This window comes from Mastigoproctus giganteus, chromosome 7, assembly GCF_048544385.1.
Source record: "Mastigoproctus giganteus isolate SK-2022 chromosome 7, ASM4854438v1, whole genome shotgun sequence".
Taxonomy (NCBI): domain Eukaryota; kingdom Metazoa; phylum Arthropoda; class Arachnida; order Uropygi; family Thelyphonidae; genus Mastigoproctus; species Mastigoproctus giganteus.
Genome location: NC_143581.1, coordinates 189,410,164 through 189,435,584, shown reverse-complemented (window position 1 = coordinate 189,435,584; position 25,421 = coordinate 189,410,164). Strand labels below are relative to the sequence as shown.

Genomic DNA, 25,421 nt, shown 5'->3' with positions numbered 1-25,421 from the left:
ACTCTCAGGTCATATGCTTGCATATGCTTAGTTTCCAGATGCTGAAATGTATAGAACAAGTTTTATTTCTTAAGAATACTCTTTTGTGTTTTTTGCTCTTCTAATCTTCTAATCATGTTGCTCTTCTAAGTTTATTCTTCTTTGCACCTAATAGACAGATCCACATCCTTCATAAAATGAGGCTTCTGGACCTGTATGCAGTAATCAAGATGCAGCATAATGATAGGTTTTTTTTTTTTACATTAGGATAATTATCTCTCTTCCCTTCCCTGCTGGCAGAATTCTACGAGCTATTCCAGCAGCTTTTGGTGTTCTGTTTCATGTTGAACTGCACAGTTACTTCTGTCTTTTTTGGGGTATTATTAAGTACAGTAAACACATCGCTAATCTGGATTAATTTTGGGTGGGGGGGATCATCTGGATTAGTGAAGCAAAAGATTGTCCTAAAAGGTGTGGGGGGGGGAACTTAGAACAAATAAATGAAAATTTAATGATATAGATAGTGCTGATGAAAATAAATTAAAAAAAATGTTACTATATATAGAGCCTTTATTTAAAAACTATAAAAAGACAATACATTTATCCATTGATCGAAGACTCAGAAGTTGTACAGCAGACTTTTGATTTACGAGGACACTTCACAACTCCAAAGTAAAAAAAAAATAAATAAAATATCCACCAGAAATCATAAAATTCAAGTAATAAATAGAACAGATGTTTTGCAAGTCGTAAATAAGCGACAAGTGGCATTATAAGTCGTGATAGGCAGATTAATGTACCTATTATCCTGCAACCCCTGTGGGTGTCTTCGCACCCATGCTCAAAAAAAAAAAAAAACAGTGGAAAGAGAACAAATGTTTAGTTTGTTTTAGTGCGTCGCATGTTATGTTCCATCGCACTGCAAAAAGACAAATTTTGTTTTGTTATTTATGTCAGCATTTGTATTAAAAAAAATTTTTTATAGTAAACATATATATTTTTTTTTATATTTAGAAATCATGAAAATAATGGGTAAATGCATAAGACTTGTGCTTTCAATTGAACAAACACTTGAAATTATTCAAAAGTTTGAAAACTGTACATCCGTTAAATCTTTAATGAACCATTATAATGTTGGTGACCAAATCATAAACAACATCGTAAAAAATAAAGGGAAGCTATTAGATTTTGCAGGCACATCTGATAGCATTAAAGGCATAACTATCAGAAAAACAATGAAACAGCCTACATATGAGGACCTCAACAAGGAAGTGGTGTTGTGGTTTAGCCAACAATTATATAAACTCATAATATTAGTAAATTAATAAGAGGAGTTTACCTCAATATAGTACGTGGAACACTTCCGTATGATACCCTCCAGAAATTAAAACGGAAAAAACGAAAAAATCGACAACTTACCGGTCCATTAAAGTAAAATATAAATAATTAAAGTAAAATATAAATAATTAAATACTCAATTTAACACAATTCAAAACAATTAAAATTCAAATTAACGCAATTAAAAGAATAACGAAAATATTCAAAACGATCTTCCTTCCTGAAGCTGACAATGCTTTTCGACCGACTGTCGTGATCACAGGAATGAAAATCCTGTGATCTTCTGTGAATGGGATTTTCATTCCTGTGATCACGACAGTCGGTCGAAAAGCATTGTCAGCTTCAGGAAGGAAGATCGTTTTGAATATTTTCGTTATTCTTTTAATTGCGTTAATTTGAATTTTAATTGTTTTGAATTGTGTTAAATTGAGTATTTAATTATTTATATTTTACTTTAATTATTTATATTTTACTTTAATGGACCGGTAAGTTGTCGATTTTTTCGTTTTTTCCGTTTTAATTTCTGGAGGGTATCATACGGAAGTGTTCCACGTACTATATTGAGGTAAACTCCTCTTATTAATTTACTAATATTATTATCAACGTAGAACATATTGAGTATTACAGCTCTGATTCATACTATCTAATAAACTCATAATATATAAAATGTTAACTTGTGTACATATATGCATATAAAGAAGTACAAAAATTGAGCGATATAAGCAATAACATCCGTCCGACACAGTCAACAACAATACTGAACAACATGCAAGACAGTGTGATGTATATTCCATCTCTCTCTGTGCAGTCAGAGTGACTCATCTGCCTTCCTAAATCCTGTGTGTCTTTCAAAGTACGGTACTCAGCTGTGAACAGAATTTTTAATATTTCGATCCCGATTATCCAACATCTGGATTAACTGTAACCAGATTAGCGAGGGTTTACTGTATTAGTATTGGGGGGGGACAGCTTTTCATATATTATTTGTCCATCTCCCTTTAATGATTTGGCATTAGCATTAGTAAAGGCATATGATGCAAGAAAGCAAGCTTATACAGCATCAGCCAAAAAAAAAACCCTTCCCGTTTCACTCATCCATTCGCTCCAGATGTTTGTCTAGTTCTGCTTTGTATTTATTTAAACTGTCAACTTCTACAACGACAGCTGGAAGTTTGTTCCAGCAATCAACCACCTGCTGGCTAAAGGCAAATTTCCAAACATCTATTCTGCAACTGTCTTTTCTCAATTTAAATTTATGTCCCCTCAGGCGATTAATCTGGACAGAAGGAAGAATCCCATCAGCATTGAGCTTTCTCAAATGATTCAAGGTCATATACACATCAATCAGATTACCTCGCAGGTGCCTAGTCTCCATGCACTATGTTGCTATTATTAGTGTGTAATAAATTGATGAAGAATTGGCACATGATTATTCCATATGGGGAATTGCATAGCAGCTCAACAAACCAGTGCTTTGACAAAAACAGGTTTGGCACACCTTTCAGTTTTTGTTATGTGTAAACTTGCATCTCACTGAGAAGACTTAGTAAAATATTGGGGAAATTGTCTCATGAATAGAGGACCACCAGTATGAAACTTTAACATGGTACTGTAATTTTAATTTTGCTATTTTGTTTTTTAGAGTCCATGAAGAATTTCTTAAACTCAAGTTGTCCGATCTGCGAGTTGTTGCAACACTTGGTGTTGGTGGTTTTGGTAGAGTTGAATTGGTAAGTATTATTATGACAATTTAAGCCTCCAATCTTTATTATAATTGCCTTACTAGATGTATTAGATTTGTTGATTTATTACTTGTTATATGTATCATATAACATTACATATTGTACAGTGATGGGTTAATTTTTTTTGGTTTTAATATACAGTCAGACCTCCATACAACAAAAAATAATTGATCGTTCACTTGAAAAAGTTCATTATACAGAAATTTCGTTATAAAGAAATATGACCTTTCAACAACGAAAAATACTGTAATTTGACTCAGAAATACAGTAAAGCAAAATATGAGAAATAAATCAGAAATAAGTGGGAATGAAAAAATTTTCTGACATTTTAAAACAATTAATTTATTAATACACATATATTAAGAAATGACTGCTTACATGATGTGCACAATATATTAGTACACTTTTAAGAATTATGTTGTAAAATATTTGGTTATTTTTTGTTGTACACTGGATTTTTCTGTACATTGTTTATAAAAATGTTTGCATTTGTTTAAGCACTCAAATTTAGCCCAGTGGTCAGGAGCGAGAGTGCATAGCACGCGTTCCTTAAGTGGACCGGGGTTCAAGCCAGTGACTACTAAATACAATAAATATTTGTATTGGTGATTTATTGTAAACTCTACTGACTTGGTTGTTGTGCCGGAGTATAAACAGAAAATTTATTTATTTATTTATATTTTCTGGCACATTTTCTTCAAACTGAAGGCCTCATCACAGTTTCAAATGTTGCCAACATTTCATGTTTGGAAGGTTTAATATTGCCCTCATTGTCTTTGTTGCCCTCAATATCATACAACTCATCGTTGATATTCTCACTAGTTCTTTGAATACTCTCCAAAATATTGGAGTCACTTGGATATTCAGCTAGTATGACATTGTTATCAACTCCTAAAAATTCTTCAAGAACAATTTCTCCACTGATCAGACTTCTCGCTTAGAGTTCTTCACAAGGTTGCTCAATGTCTTGAAGCAGTTCATCCCTTTTATCACTGTTAATTGGCATTTTAGCAAAACCGGCTTTTGCGAAACAATTGTTAATCGTCGTTTCCATCACATCTTGACTCTAAACTTTTGCCAACTATTTGCGGATATATGCACATCCGCAAATCTATAACAGAATCTATTGGTTGGTTGGTTTCTATTCTCAGTATAATTTTTTTTTAGTATGCACCTTCGGTAGTGCATTTTCAAATTCTTGATAATGTCTTGGTCCATTGGCTGCAGTTTAGACGAGGTATTCGGAAGGAAGAAAACGAGCTTCACACTTGTAAGTTTCTAAATTACTGAGTGAAGGTGGGCAGGGCAGTTGTTGACAATCAAAGCTATTTTTCTGTTTTCTTTCGTCATTTTTCTATCGAATTTTAAAATCCACTGTTTAGAAATTTCACTTGTCAACCAAGCTTTTTTGTTGTAATCCAACTCTAATGACTTTACTCCCTTGAAACATCTGGGTTGTTTACTTTTGCCTGTTACCAAAATCTTCAGGTTTTCATTATCAGCCATATATGCATCAACCAAGACTGTAATTCTCTCCTTACTATTTTTACCACCTGCACATTTATCACCTTTAAAAGTCAGTGTCTTGTTCAGCAAACATTTAAAAAATAGACCTGTTTCATCAACGTTGAATATGTCTTTGGGCTCTTAGTCCTCCATAATTTTTTTCAAAACTGTTTCTTTCCAATGGGTACAGTCTTCTTCAATTAAAACCCTACTTTCACCTGAAATCACTTTATGCCTGAGAAAAGATGCATACTTCATAGCCATTTCTTTTATTAACGGTCCTGAACTCAGCATGTTTTTGTCTCGAATCAACTTCCACTTAAAAACAGCTCCGTACAGGCATACTTTTGCACACTTCCGACTTGGTCCCATTTTCTCAAACAGTTGGAGAATCAGAACAGGGTTTCTTTTTTTTTTTTTCACGCTATGATCTACACTATTAAGAACTTCCACTTTTTTCACTACACTCAAGGATTTCCTCTTAGACATTGTAAGGTTACTTGCGCAGCAGCTAAAACAAAACTGATTTATGGACGACTGGTACCTACCATACAGGGACAGATGAAATGTAGTGAAAGTGTGCGAAACAACAGATGAATTTTCGGGATAAAGGAAACTCAGTCTCTCCTAATTCTCTAATAGGGTGTTTACAATAGAAAACAGGTTGACCAGAGCCAATGTCCATGTCGGGAATACTCCTTAATCTTTGCCAATGACTGTGGACACATAGATAGCAGTTGACCAGCGCGACTTCTTGGTACAGTAAATGCTTTACGGGCAACGCTAAACTGTGGAATGCTCTTAAGAATTAAACCCTTTAACTACTAAAAGAAAAGCTAAAGTGATTAATTCTTAATTCTTTTAGCTCTTAATTTGTGGTTTCGACAGCATCAACTCTATTGCCTAAAGGCCAGAGGTACGAACAGTGCATACCCAGGTCTCTCGAAATTAGTTCGTTATATGGAAATTTTCTTCGTTATGCTGAAACTATTTAAAATGTAATGACCAGGGGGAAATCAAAGTTTGCTACATAGAAAAATTTGCTATATGGAAGTTCATTAAAGAGAGGTCCGGCTGTATATTTTTTTAATCCGTGTTCTTATGCCTTGCTTTATAGGTAAAAACATGTTTTCATCTTTTATCAGCAGAAAAATTTCAAAACAGTACAGATTTATTTTACAGTGATGACCCTTAGTTTCTTAATATTTTTGTCTTTTCTGTTTTTAGCTTTGCTTTTTTTTTTTTTTTTTTCAATTGAATTTGCTTTATTCCATGTTCTTTTTCTATTTGCTACTCCAGTTATGTATTTAAAATTCTTTCATAGTTTGCTTATTTTCCTAAGTAGGTACTCTTTTTGCCTTTCTTAAAATGCAAATTTTATAATATGCATTATTTTTATATACATTTTTAATTTTAGTGTGGTTTTACTTTTAATTGTTTAACTACTTTATTGGGATATGTATCCACTGAGACTTTGATTTGTGTCCAAGTGTTCTCTTCATGAAAGTATTTGTTTTTGTTTCATTTTTTATAAGCTATCTACATTTTTTATGTGAAAACACAGTTGTATTTTGAAACAAATACAACTCTGATTTATCATGTGGGTTTACTAACAATAAAGCAATTGCTCTTCATTTGAAATTAAAAATTCAGAGAAATCATAAATAAAGAAGCTAAAATAACACACAACTGCCTTCTGATCTTTCGCTGAAAGATCAGAAGGCAGTTACCATTTCCTCTGTATCTGTCATCATAATTTGTCAGGGCTATGTGGACTGATATATTACAAGGAGGGAGAAGAAGCCATTGGTATTGAGGAACTGAAACTTCCAGTTTCAGTTCTCTTTCTTCCTCTCTGTCCAACATGGGGCGACTCCGTAGCCAGGTGGGAAGGAGCAGCAGTGCGTAGCACATGCTTCTTGATTAGACCGGGGTTCGAGCCCATCACCACCAAATACGGAGGATGCGGAAGGGTCAGGGAATGACCACCGCATATCCCCAGAGTAATATGGCCTTAGTCGCTAATGCTCCTAAAAACCAAACAACACAAACATCTGTCCAACATGGAGGGCGTGTGTCCATCCCAGAGCAGAACCGTAACACTGACAGCTTTTAAGTGATGCACTCAAGTGTAAACAAGTCATCGTGACTTGAGGCAAAGGTGTTTCAGTTGCTTTGAACCAGTAGCTTCTCCTTTCTTGTAGCAGAACAAGAGGAAGTGTCAGCTTCCTTTTACTCTATGAATTCATGTAAGCTACTTGAATAACTTAATTTCTAGTTATTGTGATTTTTCACTATATATGAAATGTGACAATAAAAAGAAGGCAAAGTGAAGGAGTTCAGAAATGGTTTTATTTTTATTCAAAGTAAACAACCCCATGATTGTATAATGAACTTTTTACACTGTTCTAAAAGTTTCAAAAAACTATCAGTGAATGTGTCCAAAGAGATGATGTTCAGTTTGGTGGTTATGTTTTTCTTTATGTCCTCAATATCCTGAAATTTCTTTCCTTTGAGGGCATTTTTTACCTAGATCAGAAGAAATCATATTTCATCAGAAATGTCTTCACAAGTGTGGAATGGGCAGGGGCATTGTCGTGCAACAAGAACCAGCTGCCTTTCTCTCGAAATTGAAGCCTCACCCAGGAAATGCACTTCAATAGTCTTTGAAGCATCAATATGTGAATTGCAACATTGACTTCTCCCCTTCAGGTACAAGTTTCTTGTGAATCACACCATGTTTGTCAAACTATGATCAACATCATCTTGATCCTTGGTGATGATTTTGAAGTCCACTGTATGCTATAATGCTTCATCTCTGGGTTGTGCTGAAACACCCAACACTCATCTCCAGTGACAATACAGTCAAGAAAATTAAGATTGTCTTGACAATTCTGGATGAAGTGTTTGCATAATGACACTTTGTTGCTTTTGTCATTAATGTGGTGGTTACTGTCAACTTCATTGTCATTAACCACCCTGCAAACCTTCATATCATCTGCAAACATAGACATTAAGTCTGATATGCCTTCATCAGTATTGTTAGTAAATATTAAAAACAAGAATGAGCCCAGCACTGAACTCTGGGGAATTCTATGAAGAACATTAGTCCAAGAAGAGCAGCACTCGTTGATAACCACTCTGTCCTCTCCTACTCAACCAAACATTTATTCATAGTAACTTGTCCATAATGCCAACAGTAATCTTTTATGTGGAACAGTATCAAAAGCTTTTCTGAAGTCTAAGTGTACATGATGTAAAAATTATTTTGCATTTGATTCCTTTGTTACTGCATCATAGCATTCCATCATATTGGTCAAGCTGGATCACCCCTTAACAAATCCATGCTGTGACTGCCATATAACTTTATCCCTGTCTAGATTCTAGATGGTCCTGTGTTACTTCTTCAGCCAGTGACTCCATTATTTCCCTAGAACATGTTAGGCTAACAGATCTGTAATTCTTAGCCCTTTGATCCTGTTTGTGAATTGAGGATATATTTGCACATCTCCAGTCATCCTCTGTTGAATTCAAGGATGCTCTCATAATTATGGTTAAAGATTTGCTTACCACTTTTCCTGTCTCTCTTTCTTACTATAATTGGATAGAACCCATTTACATTTAGCTTTTACAATTTCTTTTCAACTTCCTTAAAAAACTCTTCATGTGTGAATGTAGATGCAAAATGTTTATTCAGTTTGTCAGCAATCTGAGCAGGATCATCATCAATTATACCATTCATATATAGAAGACCAATGTAATTTATTCCTTTCCTTCTAGTTCTTAAATTGTTGTTATTATAATTTGGTTTTTAGGAGCATTAGCAACTAAGGCCATATTGCTTCGGGATATGTGGTGGTCATTCCCTGACCTTTCCGCATCCTCCGTATTTGGTGGTGACGAGTTCTTAAATTTGTAAAGAAGCCTCTCACTAGTCTCATGAGTTCATCTATTTTAGTCTAAGCCTTGAACAGTATTTCTTGGTTGGTATAAAAAAGCCTAGTAGCTTCTGTGATTTCCCTGAATGCTTTCCATTTAGAATTTTCTATTGATAGCATTTTCAGTTGGTTCCATTGAATAGAATTTAAACTGTCTGAGACCATTGTAGTCACCTTTACTAAAGAAAAACACTTCCCTTTGTCCTTGGCAGTAGTTATATCTTTAAGTAAATACGACATCAATATACTATGATCACTTCCACTTAATGATGGTTTGATCTGAAGATTTTTAATGCATGAAGCATCACTAATGATAGTTAGAGATCAAGAATATTGTTTCTCTCATTGTTTCTCTAGCATTCCAATGTAGAAAATAGTCATTCAGTAAATCCAGAAAAGTCTTGCTACTGTGTGAGTGCCCAATCCACAAGTTCCAGTCGCTATCTAGAACTTGTTGATTGGTCAATCTTCTTTGCCTGTATAGTTGTTAGATTTGTAACACACTCTTACTTTCATTTTTTTTTTTTTTTTTTTTTTTTGACCAAACTGAGTCAGCATTGCACTCAACTGGATGCACTGACTCTGATTTTATGTGCTTCTGAACTAAGAGCATAAATTTCCCCCTCCATACAGTCTGGTCTGCCCTTTTTGTGCATGTACTCTTTGGATTAAAATTCTGAATCCCTTTTATCTGAGTAGCACCATGTTTCCATTATCCTACATTTGATGGTTTAACTAGAACTTCAAATTCATCAAATTTGTTCACTGTATTTCTATCATTAGTGTACATTCCAATATACATGCACCTGTTTTTGTCCTTAGTAACCCTGCCAGCCCACATATTTGCTTGTTCCGTGTGTACTCCCCCCAGCTGGCCTTGTAATCCTTGACACCTTTCTATGATGATTTATATCCCAATAGAAGCAGTGCAATAATTGCTTCCATGTTCCCCCCCCCTCCCAAGCTAGCACATCCAAGCAGTTCTAAGTGTATTTCATCCCTGTAAAAACAGTTACTCCTGTTAAAAAGCACAGACGTGCTGAGAAAAATCCTAGCCCGTGAACTTTGATAATCTCTTTGAGGCTCAATTGATTGACAAGGCTCTCATTATGTACTTCCCTTATTGTGTCTGGGTGGAATTTCAGACATTTTCAAACTTAATCCTAACTGATGACACCTTTTTTTTTTTTTTTTTTTTTTTTTTTTTTTCAGCATTACCCTTGTTGTTAAGAAAATCCTTGGAGATATCCTACTCTTAATATTATTAATTTACTTTTACAGTTGGAATTTTGTCATTTTATTGATTTTAAAGTTAATATTCAAGTAAATTAAAAGATGTTGCCTACTTTTGTTTGCTAGAAAATTACAGTTTTGCAATTTTTAACACTTTTTTTGTAAAACTTTTTTTATTATTAATTAGGTACAAATTGGAAAAGATCCATCAAGGTCTTTTGCATTGAAAGTAATGAAGAAAGCTCAAATTGTAGAAACTAGACAACAACAACACATCATGTCAGAGAAAGCAATTATGGAAGAAGCAAACTGTGATTTCATAGTTAAGTATGTAGACTTAATTCTTCAGTACAGTAGAGTTCCGATTATCCGAGGTAATGTGGACCGAGGAACTCGGATAATCAAAAACTCAGATGATATGGAAGGTTTGGTAAATTATTATTAAATGAACTGGATTTGAATACATTAATGTGATGAATTCACATTAATGGTGTACACTCTTATTTTCAGGTTAGACCTGCTTATTGAACATAATGACGTTTATATTATACAATAAAACACTTTAATTTTATTTACAACTGTTTTATTATAAAAATTAAAAAAATAATAATAAATGTATAAAAGTTACAAGTCATAGACAAGAAAAATGTACACTTACAGTCGTTATCACTACTACACCTTAATATCATATAAAAAAAGTTCCTTAATGGGTTTCTGTTTCATAGAAGCTCCTCACTTTTTAGCTGGTATATTTTGTAGGTGCCTAAGTAACAAAACATCAGTGGGCATGGTATCCTCTTGCTGTACGTATAACTTAAAGCTGACTCAATAGCATTTGAATGTTCCGCGTGTCATTTTTTTTTTTTTTTCTGTGCGCTCTTCATTGTCATCTTCACTTTCATCTCTTTGTTTGTCAACAAGCTCATGTCAGATCATATCATCAGAATTCATCCCCTCTGATATCCTCCCTAGTAAAAGTGTCCCAAACAGGAAGGTTTATTGGTTGGTTCTAAAAGGGTTTCCTTACCTCGTTCATCTTCATTTGCCATCTCATTCATTTTGGGAGCATAAAATATTTTTCCAGGATTTAATAAGAGTAGATGTGTTAACATCGTTCCATGGTTCTGCCAACCAGTAAATAACGTCCTTGATGTTTATTTTTTAAAATTTTCTACAACACTGGTCCCTGTTTTCAAGATTTTGAAGCAGTTGTTTTAAGCGACATCGCTTATAGTTGCATTTCAAAGTCTCCAAAGCACCTTGATCTAGAGGTTGAAGAAGGGATGTTATATTAGGTGGCAAAAACAGAGCTCTGATGTCACCAAAAACTAGTTCACTTTCGTGTGGATGGGATGGAGCGTTGTCTAAAATTAAAAGTGCATTATGGGGAAGTTCTTTTTGTTCAAATATTTTTTTGTGCTAGGGACAAATTCTTCATGAAACCAACAAACAAACTTTTAAACAAGCCATGCATTTGAATCCATCCATGCATTTTTTTGATTTGTGTAGTTAACAGGCAAACATTTTACATTTTTTAAAGCTTGGGTTCTTTGACTTTCCAATGAGAATTAGTTTAAGCTTATGTACCCTTGATGAATTTGAACATGCTAGTACTGCCATTTTCTCCTTGCTTTGTTTATAACCAGGAGCTGATTTTTCTCTTCTAGCTGCAAGTATTTTGGATGGAGCATTTTATAATTCAGGTCTGTTTCGTCACAAATTGTATATTTGATCCAAATTCAAATTTTCTTCTTGAATAATTTTTGCTAATTTAGCAGTAAATGTTACTATTTCTTCTGTACTTGCTGGTAATTTTTTCCCAGTGATGTTCAGATTTTTAACACCAAACATTTTTTTCCAAAAATCCAACCAACTAGTACTTGCAGTAAATTGTTCTTCTCCTTCATTAAAATGCTTATGAAATTCTAAGGCCTTAGCCTGTAAAATCAGTCCAGAAATTGGACTTTCTTTGTCTCTCATCTGTGTGAACCACAAAAAAAAATAGTTTCAGAAGTTTGTTCAAATTCTCCTTTCTTCATTGTTTTTCTATTCAAATTTTCTCTATCACATACAGATGCTCTTTGTGAACACCATTTTTCAATTTCTGGGCAATTTCTACTTGAGCCAAGCATTTGATTGCATTAAACTTCATATCTAAAAGACACAACAACACGCTTCTCTTTTCCACTCATAGTGCTTACACTAACCCTAATAACATAGATGAAACATGACAAATAAAAAAATTAGAAAATTAGAGAGTAAAAAGTCACAAAATCAACAAATGTGAAAGATCAGCATGGCTCAACAGTAAACTGGTGTGAGTTCCCACTCTGTACAGAACTATGTACTTTTGTCTTTGGTGAAAAAGTATATACAACTTTTCGACAATTCACCTCAGATGATGCGGAACCTCAGTTAAACAAGCCTCAGTTAATCAGAACTCTACTGTATTTGTTATTTTGTTATGATTGTGAATAATGGGGGGGAGAGAGAGAGAGAGAGAGAGAGAGAGAGAGAGAGAGAGAGAGAGAGAGAGAGAGAGAGAGAGAGAGAATGAATATATACTAAATCAGATTAGACATCGGATATGTTGTTTGGTATAATGTACATGTAATGTGATTCATTGTCATTGCAATTCATGTAATTTTTAGTCTACCTTAGAAAAATGGAAAGTGGGTTTATGTGGTTGTGTATATGTCCATTAACTTTTGTGTTTATAGTTTGGTCAAAACCAAGTTTACAGTATGTATGTAAGGGAGTGTCTCTTGGGTACCGTGACGGTGGTATCCTAAATCAGACAGGATGTTATGCCTTCAGGTTAAAGTTTTGCCCACTTAGAACTCATATTTATAATCTCATACAAGCAAAAGCTTGGGGTGTCATAACAGAGGTTGTTTTTATTTTTATCTGCCATTTTGAAACAAGATTAAAATATGCTCAGTTCTCCATATTGAAAGAAGTGGAATGTGGGTTTCAGTAATTTTTCTTGATGCTTTGAGTATTTCATTTCCATTCTTAGATGTTTGTATAATAAATTTTCAACTGAATTACATCTTTAAGTTACAAAGCTAATTATTGTTATGGGCGTTTAATGGCGCATAAGCGACTATGGCTATAATGCCTAATTATTGTTAAATCATTTAATTTGTTAGTGATGGAGTATAGTCTCCACCCCCTTCTTTAATACAGTTACATCAGAGAGTTGCTGTGATAATATGAAAGTTCTTGATAATCTGTTTAAAGACTTTTTCAATGGCTGATATAACAAAAAAGCTGCATGTCTTGTTGATAGTAATACAGTTGGGATTAAATCTTGGCAAACAATTTCTGAGGGATTTCTTGAATTTTTTTTAATGGTTACATCACAAAGTTTACCTGTGTTTAACTGAAATTAAAGGAAAGAATAAAAATAGAAAATTAGAGTGCCTACTCTCACCACAGGAAGTACCCCATAGAATTCTGCTGTAATGGTACCACTGTTGCCTGTATTGAACAAGAAGACTACAAAAAGGATGTCCTACAGCTGAATGCAAATATTTCATAAAAGAAAAAATGAAAGAAGGAAAATAAGGAAACCACATGAATGATTTTGTTAGGTTACATCCATCTCTATGAAACCCCAAAAGTTCATATTTCCATAGTGAACTGCTGAAAAGTGGTCACAGGTTCACTGGTGCCCTTATATGATTTATGACAGAACAAATTAAGGATAGCACAAACTTAAATGTGGTAAGCCCTCTACTGTCTATCATAAGAAAATAAAGCTACAGTAGTAAATTTTGAAGTTCTCTGATGTTGAATCAACTATGCCAAGGTGAATGCAAATATGAAAAATAAAATATATAAAAGTATACTTACAAAAGGAAATGTTAAAATAGAAAATAAATAACAAAAGCAATACCAACTGATACAGTTAACTAAATGACAGCATTTAGACAAAAAAATATAAATGGAAGAAAAACAGGAAGGGGGGGTTGGAAAGTTACAAATGGACTATATACTACGTGAATCGGTTATATTATATCAAAATAAGAAAAGAAAGAAATATATGGTGTTATTATGCAATAATTAAATTAATATGAATCACTTTTCTCCCATATGAACATCTTGCTGAAATCACAGCAAGTATTATGTTTGTAAGGAACATAGTTCCATGAAAACATAATACCAAGAAAGTAAAAACAAAAAGTAAGGTGGAAATAAAATTTAGATTTCATGCTGTTTGTTTGTTATTTGGTTTTTAGGAGCATTAGCAACTAAGGCCATATTGCTCCGGGAATATGCGGTGGTCATTCCCTTGACCTTTCCGCATCCTCCGTATTTGGTGGTGACGGGCTTGAACCCCAGTCTAATCAAGAAGCGTGTGCTATGAACTGCTGCTCCTTCCCACCTGGCTACGGAGGCGCCCAGATTTCATGCAAAGAATTCAATTGTATTTACCAAAAAAAAAACACGAGTCTCTGCTTCCAAAAGAATATAAATGCAACAAATACTAATTCAAAATTCATATTTCATGAAAACAAATTCCTTTTTATTTACCATCTTAAGAAGGAACATCACAGAGCAGGTCATGGGGTTTTGTCAATGATATATAGGAATTTTGCTAGCAGGGAAAAGGAGGTGATTATCCCTCTGTATAAGGCAATGGTCAGGCCACGCCTTGAGTACTGCATACAGGTCTGGAGGCCTCATTTTAGGAAGGATGTAGATTTACTTGAGCGTGTACAAAGAAGGCAACAAGATTGGTGAGGGGAATGAAGGGATCCTCTTACCAAGAGAGGCTTAAGTTCTGCAAATTGCAGTGGCTGGAGACTAGGCACCTGCGCAGTGATCTGATTGAGGTATATAAAGCCTTGAATGGGTTGAGCACGCTGAATTCTGATGGGATCCTTCCACTTGTTCAGATTACGAACCTAAGGGGGCATAAATTAAAATTAAGAAAAGACAGATGTAGAATAGAGTGCGGAAATTTGCCTTTAGCCAGCGGGTGGTTAATTGCTGGAACAAACTTCCATCTGTCGTTGTGGAAGTTGATAGGTTGAATAAATTTAAGGAGGAACTGGACAGGTATTTGGAGGGAATGGTGTGATTTTTTTTTTTTTTTTTTTTTTTGGCTGATGCTGCATAAGCTCATACACTTGCTTTCTTGCATCACATGCCACTACTACTATCACAAGTGGGTTGAGGGACCAGGAACTGGGTCCTTCAGGGATGGGGAGACATTGTGCTGAATGGCCTTTTTAAATGTTTCTTCGAGTCATTTGCCTCATTAACAAAGGTTTTTGTTGTAGAAGTCTCTTTTATTTTATAAACTAACATTATTTCTTGTTCTATTATAAAAGTACACCTCTAGTGCTTCAATGAGTTCATTACACTTTTTCACCATGTTGTCTATGGTATTTTTACTGCAGTACTAACAATGTCATCTTCATCATCACTTTTACCATGATCACCTTGATTCGAAACCATTTCAGCTATTTCACCATCAGTCATTGAATGAATATCTGGAGCCTCATTATCAATGTTAAAGATTTCTTCGATATCCACTTTTTCCAGCTTATCTGACAGGCTCCAAAGGCACTGTTTTTGCATATGTAAGGAGTTCAAACATCATTTTTTTTCTCAAAATTGTTAGCTTCTTCATCATCGTCATCATCACTGAGCGTAGTCGCAGGCCAGAGGTTGTGCCAGGCATGCATAACTGTGTCTTTAGTCACTGAGGTCCAAGCATTTGCAAAAGCATAATCGGCCTCCATAGCCGAGTGGTCAGGAGCGGGAGTGCAGTGGCACACACTCTTTGAGTAGATCGGGGTTCAAGCCCCTGACTGCTGAATGCGGTCGATCTGCCAACCCGCACTGGACCAGCATGGCAGATTATGGTCCATTTCCCTCAGCATGAATTGTTGAGGAGGCTTCCATCCTGCAGTGGGTTGATAATGGCTGCACTTTACCTTTTATATGGCATCCTTCAGGTTAAACTCCTTCTGGAAACTTTCCACACCTCTGTTCACTGCTGCCAGCATACTGTTCAAGAAAGTGTTTTTATATTTACACTTCATTGATCTAAGGATACCCTAGTCATATGGCTGAATTAATGAAGTCACGTTTGGGGAAAGTACATGACATAAACATTATTTTTCATGAACCAGCTGGAGGATGAGCAGAACAGTTGTCAAGAAATAACAAAATCTTGTAGTCATCATCCAGTCCAGCTTCCCTGCAGTGAGCATGAGTTGCTGGTACAAAATTTTGTGAAACCAATCAGAAAAGATGTTCCTGGTGATCCATGCCTTTTTGTTAGCATAATAATGGCTTAGTAAGAAATTCACTCCTTTAAAACAGTGAGGATGCAAGCTTTGGTCTATCACAGCAAGTTTACACTTATGTGTGCTGGCTGCATTAGTACATCCCAGCACATTTAATCTGTCCTTGGCATCCTTAATTCCTATTGGGGCTGTCTCATCAGCTGTAGTTAGTGTCTTCCTGGAGCAATGATGCCAAAATAGTGATGTTTCATCAGCATTATGGACTTTTCTGCCATCAGATTTTCATCAGCGATCACCTTGGCAAACTCATCAATGAATTTCTCTGCTACTTTGTGATCAGCAGATGCTTCATCACCCACAAATGTTTAAAAATTTAAAGCCGTGTCCTTTCTTGAATTTCTGTAACCAGTCTGTTGAATATTCACAGTTCACTTCAATTTTCAGTTCTTTATGATAGATCTTTGCTTGTTCAATGATCAGCTGACCAATAAGTTGCATGTGTTCACTGCGATGCTGACGGATCCACTCTTTCAAAATACAATCGAGGTCTTCATTTTTAGCTTTATGCAGTGTTTTTCTATTTTTCATTAACTTCTGTTCATCACTTTCAGCATAGGACTTGAACAGTTTATCCTTCTCTTTCTTCAGGTTATAGATGGTGGTTATTCCAACACCAAACTCTTCTGTAAGATGTCTCACACTTACATATCTGCCCAGTTTCTTCAACAAATTCACTTTCTGTTCTACAGATAAACTTAAATGCTTCCTCTTCTTCTTATCACTGTTACCTGGGGTATCAGGTTTTTTTGACATTTTCAACAATATCTTTGCACCACAGAGCAGAGAATAAACTAAACGAACGGTGAGTAATGGACGTAGACACCTTGCGTTGATGATAATTGGCACTTTACTGACATCAACACACCGTAGCACAACTCTTTCCCACCAGGGCTCCCAGTTTCCAGAACTTTTGAGTATTTTTTAAAAAGTTGGAATTTTGGATTGGGGGTACCCAACCTGTATTAGTAATGGCCATATGGTGCAAGGAAAGCCTAAGGCTTATGCTGCACCAGCCAATAAAAAGAGTAAAGTGATAATAATGATAAATTAAATAAAATAAATAATTAATAAAAGAAAAGGAAATAGATGACCTATGCATTTCCCTCCTCCAGTAGATAACTATCCAGCTGACCTTTGAATTTCCCCAAACTGTCAGCCTCTACCACCCATGTAGGTAACTTATTCCAGTAATTTATAACTTGCTGGCTAAAATAAAACTTCCTGTAATCCAGTCTAAACATCTCTCCCATAACTTGAATTTATGGCACCTAGTTCTAGAATCATTTATAACCGTGAAAAAATGGCTGGCAGAACATGCTAAGCCTGGTAAGCCAGGCATATGGGTGGCAATATTTTGGGGGTGCCAAAATTCAAAATTTTTTTTATAATAATATTTAATAAAAGTATCTCAAGGATGCCAAATACATTTCTGCCTAGGAGCACCATAAACACTAGGGCTGCACCTGTATTTTTGCAAACATTTGTCCTAAAAGGACAGCATTTCTAGGGAAGAAAATATAAAATGTGTTAATATTTAAATTTTATGTAATTGAAAACTCAAATTTCTGATTTACATTTCACTTTCAGCTACTTCAGTATTTGATTTAAAAAATCATATGTTATATTAAGTTCCTGTTTTTTCTTGAGAGTTTTTATTTGTAATTTTTTTAAATTATTTTATAGACTTTTCCGTACTTTTAAAGATCGAAAATACTTGTATATGTTGATGGAATCTTGCCTTGGAGGAGAATTGTGGACAGTACTCAGGGACAGGTTAGTATCTTTCAGTATTTTTAAATATGTGTTCATAATGCACATTTACCATGAAGATGTTTTTATATTTTTTTAATTTAATCTTTTATCATTTTTTTATTGCTAATTAGACAGTGAATGCTAAGCAAAGAATTTTTTTAATTAGGCATTACTGTATCAGTGAACTGTTTATAAAATGAAATTTATTATTAATACTACAATAACATAAATGGGAATTAAATGGACGGTTATTTTGAGGACCCCAGTCATGGAATTGTTAATTGCTACTAGCAGTGTTTATGAAGAACTTTTGATTGTATGCACACATCAGCTAAAAGTTATGCAACACAAATATTTTATCAGTTCCTCCAAAAAATATATAAATCATGATAAAATAATAATAATTTTAAAAACTTTCACTTTTGTTTTTCTATGAAGGGAATGTTGATAATAATATCCCATGCAATATTTTTCCTTTTGATTTTTTTGCCATGTTATTTTATTTTTTTTAAAAGAAATCTAATTGAAATTACCAGTGATCATCTGTAAAGATGCTTTGATTTTGGAGGTAATTGCTTTGGTAATTTCATTTGTATTTCCACATTTTGACCAATGGCTCAAGGGGATAAAAGAAAAAATTAACGTAGTTGATAAAGTTAATCGCATAGAGAGATTATCAAAAGTATGCAGCTCAGCTGCTAAATTTGCTATTTACAGATTAGATTTTGGTTTTCACATGTTACACTGTATTAACTTCAGTTTATAAATCTGTGCACAACCAGTGTATATGTGTTCTATTGTTAACAGGAGAGACTGCTTCTACAGGGATGGGATACACTTAAATAGAATGGGTGCAAGAATATTTGCTGATGCTATCGAAGCAGTGTTAGGTGGGTCGGAAAACTGCTAGCTTGAGCAGATTCACAGATTAAAAGTTTAAAAGTAGCCGCAGGCAGAGGTGAAGGTGATTCTTGCGCAACTTCTATTAGAATAAGTAGTGACCTGGAGCGAGGGGTGCTGGGGGTTTCAGGGATGGATGGCAGTCATCGTGAAACAGGTGGGTATATGGGATGTGTTAGGATAACTAATAATAAGGATAGGTACATGTATACCAATGCTAGAAGTATAGTAAATAAATTTGATGAATTTGAAGTGTTGGTCAAGACATCAAAGGCAGATATTGCTGGGATAGCAGAGACGTGTTGTCACACAGATATAAGGAATTTCAGAACTGGAATTTGGGGAGTACAATGTGTACAGAAAGGATAGGCAGGATGGGAAGGGAGGAGGTGTTATGCTGTTAATTAAGAAAAACATAAAATCAAAAGAAGTGCATCAAGTTGATATAGATGAACAGTTCACTGTTGAGTCAGTTTGGTGTGACATAAGCAATGCAAAAGCAAAAATAAGAGTAGGAGTGTGTTATAGGCCTAATGAGTATAATGAACATTTGTACAGAGAAATAGAGTAGGCTAGTAAATCAGAATGTCTTATAATGGGGGGTTTTAACTTTCCAGATATCGATTGGAACTTGCGTGTTGGTCACTCACACACTAGTAAGACTTTTGTGGATTTATTGGATGATTGTTTTCTGCAGCAGCATGTTCAAGAGGCAACCAAAGAGGGTAATACTCTTGATCTGGTTATCAGCAGTGATCATTCTTTGTATTAAAAATTTGCAGATAAAGGAACCACTAGGTGGCAGTGATCACAGTGTACTGATGTGGGGTTTACTTAAAGATGTAACTACCATCAGGGGTAAAGGAAAGGGTTTTTGCGTCCGTAAAGGTGAGTACAGTGGTCTCAGACAGTTTTTAAATTCTGTACAGTGAGATCAACTGATGATGTTATCAACAGTAAATTCTAAGTGGGAAGCATTCAAGGAATTAATCGTGGATGCTACTAAAAGTTTCATACCTATTAAGAAATATTGTTCAAGGTTTAGGCCTAAATGGTTATCGAATGAACTAATGAAACTCGTGGCAGAGAAGAAAAATGCATGGGATGCATACAAATTAACACGTGACACAGAAGCCTATGATAGCTACAAGTTGATCTGTAACCAAGTTACAAAGGAGGTTAGGCAGGCGAAGGCAGATTACGAGAAATCTTTGGCAAAAGATGTTAAGAAAAACAGCAAGGATTTCTTTACTTATATAAACTCTAAAAGGAAGGGGATGAATCTGATTGGTCCACTTGATATCGATGGTACGACTGTTGATGATCCTGCTCAGATAGCAAACAAACTGAATGAGTATTTTGCATCGACATTCACACATGAGGAGTTATTAAGGTTTGAAAATGGCAGAATGTTATCAAATTGTAGCAGGGTGCTTAATGATTTTGTAATAACTGAGAACAAAGTGGAGGAGAAATTGTTGAAGTTAAACATAAGAAAGGCACCTGGGGTGGATGGGATCTATCCAGTTATATTGAAAGAGGTGGCAAAGCAACTAAGTAAACCCTTAGCCATAATTATGAAAGCAGCCTTGGACTCAGGGGAGGTCCCCTCATACTGGAGATGTGCAAATGTATCCCCAATTCACAAAGGGGGATCGAAGGGTGACACAAGTAATTACAGACCAGTTAGTTTAACTTCTGTTCCCAGTAAAATAATAGAGTCACTGGTTCAAGATGCATTGCAGGATCATCTAGACAAGACTGCAGCAATAATTCAGACACAGCATGGGTTTGTTAAGGGAAAGTCTTCTGACAAATTTGATAGGATATTATGATGTGGTTACAAAGGAACTGGATGCAAAAAATAATTTTGATATCATATATTTGGATTTCAGGAAAGATTTTGACACTGTTGCACATGGAAGACTATTGTACAAATTGGAGCAGAATGGTATTAAGGGTAAGTTGCTACAATGGATAAAAGGATGGTTGAGTGGGAGAAGACAGAAGGTGGTATTCAATGGGTGCTGCTCTTTGTGGACTAATGTTATTAGTGGAGTCCCACAGGGTTCGGGGTTGGGTCCTCTGTTGTTTTGTATATTTATCAATGATATTGATGAAGGTATATCAGGCTTAGTGTCGAAGTTTGCAGATGATACAAAGTTTGGCAGGGTTGCTAATGACAGTAATGGCAGTGTGCTACTGCAGCAGGATCTAGATAATTTGGGCAGATGGGCTAAGAAGTGGCAACTGAAGTTTAGCCTTGACAAATGCAAAGTACTGCATATGGTTTGAAGTAACCCCAGAAAAACGTACCAACTGTGTGGTACTAGACTTAAGGTGGTAGAAAATGAAAAAGACGTGGGAGTAATTGTGCAGTCAGATATGAGCAATGCAGACAGGCTGCCAGGGCAGGTCATGGGGTTTTGTCAATGATATATAAGAATTTTGCTAGCAGGGAAAAGGAGGTGATTGTCCGTCTGTATAAGGCAATGGTCAGGCCAAGCCTTGAGTACTGCGTACAGGTCTGGAGGCCTCATTTTAGGAAGGATGTAGATTTGCTTGCACCTGTACAGAGAAGGGCTACAAGAATGGTGAGGGGAATGAAGGGATCCTCTTACCAAGAGAGGCTTAAGTTCTGCAAATTGCTGTGGCTGGAGACTAGGCACCTGCACGGTGATCTGATTGAGGTGTATAAGGCCTTGAATGGATTGGGCATGCTGATTTCTGATGGGATCCTTCCACTTGTTCAGATTACGAACCTAAGGGGGCATAAATTCAAATTAAGAAAAGACAGATGTAGAATAGATGTGCAGAAATTTGCCTTTAGCCAGTGGGTGGTTAATTGCTGGAACAAACTTCTATCTGTTGTGGAAGTTGATAGGTTAAATAAATTTAAGGAGTAACTGGACAGGCAGTTGGAGGAAATGGTGTGATTTTTTTTTTTTTTTTTTTTTTTTTTTGGCTGATGCTGCATAAGCTCATACACTTGCTTTCTTGCATCACAGGCCACTACTACTACTATTATTAATATATTCATGCTTTTTCTAAAATTAAAGTTTAATATTTTTTATTTTCATCATCATCATTATCATCAGCCATTTTCAATCCGCTGCAGGATGAAGGCCTCTCCAGCAACTTTCCATTTTTTTTCTGTTTTGTGCAATGGTCATCCATTTACTACCCACAAATTCGTGAATTTCATCTGTTCATCTCCATCGTTGTTTTCCAGTTTTCTTCTAACTTCTCTTGGGTTTCATTCTGTTATTTTCTTAGTCTATTTGTCATCATGTCTTAGAGCTATGTCCTGCCCAAGACTGTTTTAGTTCTTTAGTTTTGATAAGAATGTCCTTTACTTGAGTTTGCTACCTAATCCATGTGTTCCTCTTATTATCTAGCAGTCTGATTCCTGATATAATTCATTCCATTCTTTTGGTGAGTGCCCAAGTTTCACTTCTATAAGTGATGGTGAGGAGTATACATTGGTTCATTATTTTATGCTACAGACAAATGGGGATATTGCTCTTCAATATATGACTATATTTCCTGAATGCTATCCATCCAAAATTTATTCTTCTCTTGACTTCCAGCCATTTATCATTACTACAACTAATGACTTGTCCCAGATAAGTACATGAATCCACTTTTCAATTACTGTCCTTCAATTTTTTTATTTTAAAAAATAATGAAGTTTGCAGTTATTTATGTGTATTTTCTTATACGAAGAATTTATATCAACTTTGGGTATAAAAAAAAAAATGAAGATTTAGTTGTGTGTGTGTACATGCACCGAATGTCTAAATTTTTTGTAATTTTTTTTAATAGGGGAAATTTTGATGACAATACAACTCGTTTCTACACAGCATGCGTAGTAGAAGCTTTTGATTATCTTCATTCTAGGAACATTATTTACAGAGATCTGAAACCTGAAAATATGATACTAGATATTCGAGGATATATAAAACTAGTAAGTAATGTACATAATTTTTAATTAAAAAAATAGATATTTTTTAAGCATATACAAAGTAATTTTTGTTATGTTTAGTCTGATGTCGGCAACTGTGCAAATTTGAATGATCACTTTGTACTTGAAAATATTGAAGCAGAAATCAGCTTGTCTAAGTCTATATCTGCATCTTATTTTACTCATTCAAAACTCATTCCTGACGACAAATGTGCGATGCAAATACATTCATTTAGCTGGATGCATTTCAATCGAACATTGCTGTATTTTTGCAAACATTATGAAGATTTAGTTGTGGTCCAAGAATAATATGCATGGTATGCATGTAGGCAGTCAAAGAGAGCAAACGCGTTTTCAGTTGGCTCTCGCAACTTAACTGAAGGGGATTAACATCAGATGTGGGGTAGTCAATTTTTTTTAAAAGTTCTACTCTCTTTGACTTTTTTATATATTATATATTTGACTCTTTTATATATTATAAATATATAAAATTAATAATTAATAAATATTTAATAAATTATTTTAAAATATATAAAATTAATAATTAATAAATATTTAATAAATTATTTTAAAATATATAAAATTAATAATTAATAAATATTTAATAAATTATTTTAAAATATATAAATAATAAATATATTATTATAAATAAACTATTATAACAATGGGCCATCACTGAATTGTGGAGAACTTCACTAATAACATTAATCCACAAAGAACAATTTCAATTAATATCCACTGTCTGATTTATCCCACTCAACCATCCTTTTATCCAGAACAGTAGCTTGCCCTTAATGTCAGTTTTGCCAGATTGTTTAGACTAGACTGTAGGAAGTTTTCTTTTAGCCAGAAGTCATTGATTATTGGAACAAGTTGCCTCTGTAGATAGTTGAGGCTGACGGTTTGAAGAAATTCAAAGGTGAACTGGATAGTTGCCTACATGAGAAGGAAAGCACATAATTTGTTTTTGTATCTACTTTTTATTTATTTATATATTTTTAAAATTTTATTTTTTCTGGTGTAGCAAAGGTCTGTGGCGTTCTGGCACTTTTTTCTGTTGCCATATGACTAATACTAATATTTTTTTTAACTGTTGCACTGGCCATTCTAATATTCTATTTCAATAAAATAATTATTAGCATTAGTATTAGTAGAGACATATGATGCAAGAAAGCAAGCTTATGCAGCATCAGCCAAAAAAAAACAAAAAAAAAAAACACTTCCACTTCACCCCTCCATTCATTCGAAATATCTGTCCAGCTGAGCCTTAAATTTATTTAGGCTATCAACTTCCACAACAAGGGATGGAAGTCTGTTCCACCAACCAACTACCCGCTGGCTAAAGGCAAATTTCCGCACATCTATCCTACATCTGTCTTTCCTCAATTTGAATTTATGTCCTCTCAGGTGATTATTCTGAGCAAGACGAAGAGTTTCATCAGCATTGAGCATGCTCAAACCATTCAAGGCTTTATACATCTCTATCAGATCACCTCGCCGGTGCCTAGTCTCCAGACACTGTAATTTTCAAAACTTAAGCCTTTCTTTGTAAGAGCAACCCTTTGTTCCATTCACTAATCTTGTTGCCCTTCTCTGTACTCGTTCCAGCAGCTCTACATCCTTCTTGAAATGAGGCCTCCAGACCTGTATACAGTACTCTAGGTGTGGCCTGACCATTGCCTTATACAAGGGAATAATCACCTCCTTATCCCTGCTAGAAAAATTCCTGTATAACATTGACAAGACACCATGAGCTACTCTTGCAGCCCGTCTGCACTGCTCAGAGAACTTCATATCTGCCTGCACAATTACCCCCAGGTCCTTTTCATTTTCTAACACTGTCAGTGTAGTACCAGGTGCAGTCTGACACGAACATACCTTGTCAGTGTAGTACCACAGAGTTGATACATTGCTCTGGGGTTACTGTTTCCCATATGTAGTACTTTACATTTGTCAATGTTAAACTTCATTTGCCGCCTCTGACTTTCATCAACCGGTGAAATACCACCACTTTGCTTATTGGAGGCTTGAAGCGGTGAAACCCATGTTTAGTCTCTAGAGCAAAGTTTCCGGCATCCCCCTCTCCCCATACTTTTCCTACAACCCATGCATGGTACTAAGTACTATAGGTTTTGATACCTTTCGTGTTTGGGGTTCTCATAAAAAAAAAAGAAAAAAAAAGCAGCATAGCATCAGTAGTGTCCTTAACAACCCTGCCAACTTTTGTATCGTCTGCAAACTTGGATATTAAGCTTGATATACCATCATCAGTATTATTTATAAATACAGAAAACAATAATGGACCCAACACTGAACCCTGAGGGACTCCACTAATAACATTAGTCCACGATGAGCAGTGTCCATTGATTACCACTCTCTGTCTTCTCCCCCTCAACCACCCTTTTATCCATAGCAGCAGTTTGCCTCCAATGCCACACTGTTCCAATTTGTACAGCAGTCTTCCATGTGCAACAGTATCAAAAGCCTTTCTAAGATCCAAGTATATAATATTAAAGTCATTCCCTGCATCCAGTTCTTTTGCGACTGCATCATAGTATCCAATCAAATTGGTCAATCAAGACTTTCCCTTAACAAAACCATGCTGTGTCCAAGCTATAACTGAAATCTTGTCTAGATGATTGTGCATTGCTTCTTTAACCAGTGCCTCCATTAAGTTTCCTGGAACAGAAGTTAAACTCACAGGTCTATAATTACTTGTGTCAGCCTTTGATCCTCCTTTGTG

The 25,421-nt window shown here is 35.2% G+C and overlaps 1 protein-coding gene across 4 annotated transcripts in view; it reads left to right on the top strand.

Moving 5' to 3' along the window:
* Positions 1-25,421, top strand: part of for (cGMP-dependent protein kinase for) — a 353,560-nt gene that overhangs the window by 236,307 nt on the left and 91,832 nt on the right. For all 4 annotated transcript variants that reach the window (XM_090378024.1, XM_090378025.1, XM_090378023.1 and 1 more), the window contains exons 10-13: positions 2,960-3,047; positions 9,924-10,063; positions 17,746-17,835; positions 22,540-22,681. In XM_090378024.1, coding sequence (XP_090234150.1) covers positions 2,960-3,047; positions 9,924-10,063; positions 17,746-17,835; positions 22,540-22,681 — 460 coding nt within the window. The remainder of the gene's footprint in view (positions 1-2,959; positions 3,048-9,923; positions 10,064-17,745; positions 17,836-22,539; positions 22,682-25,421) is intronic.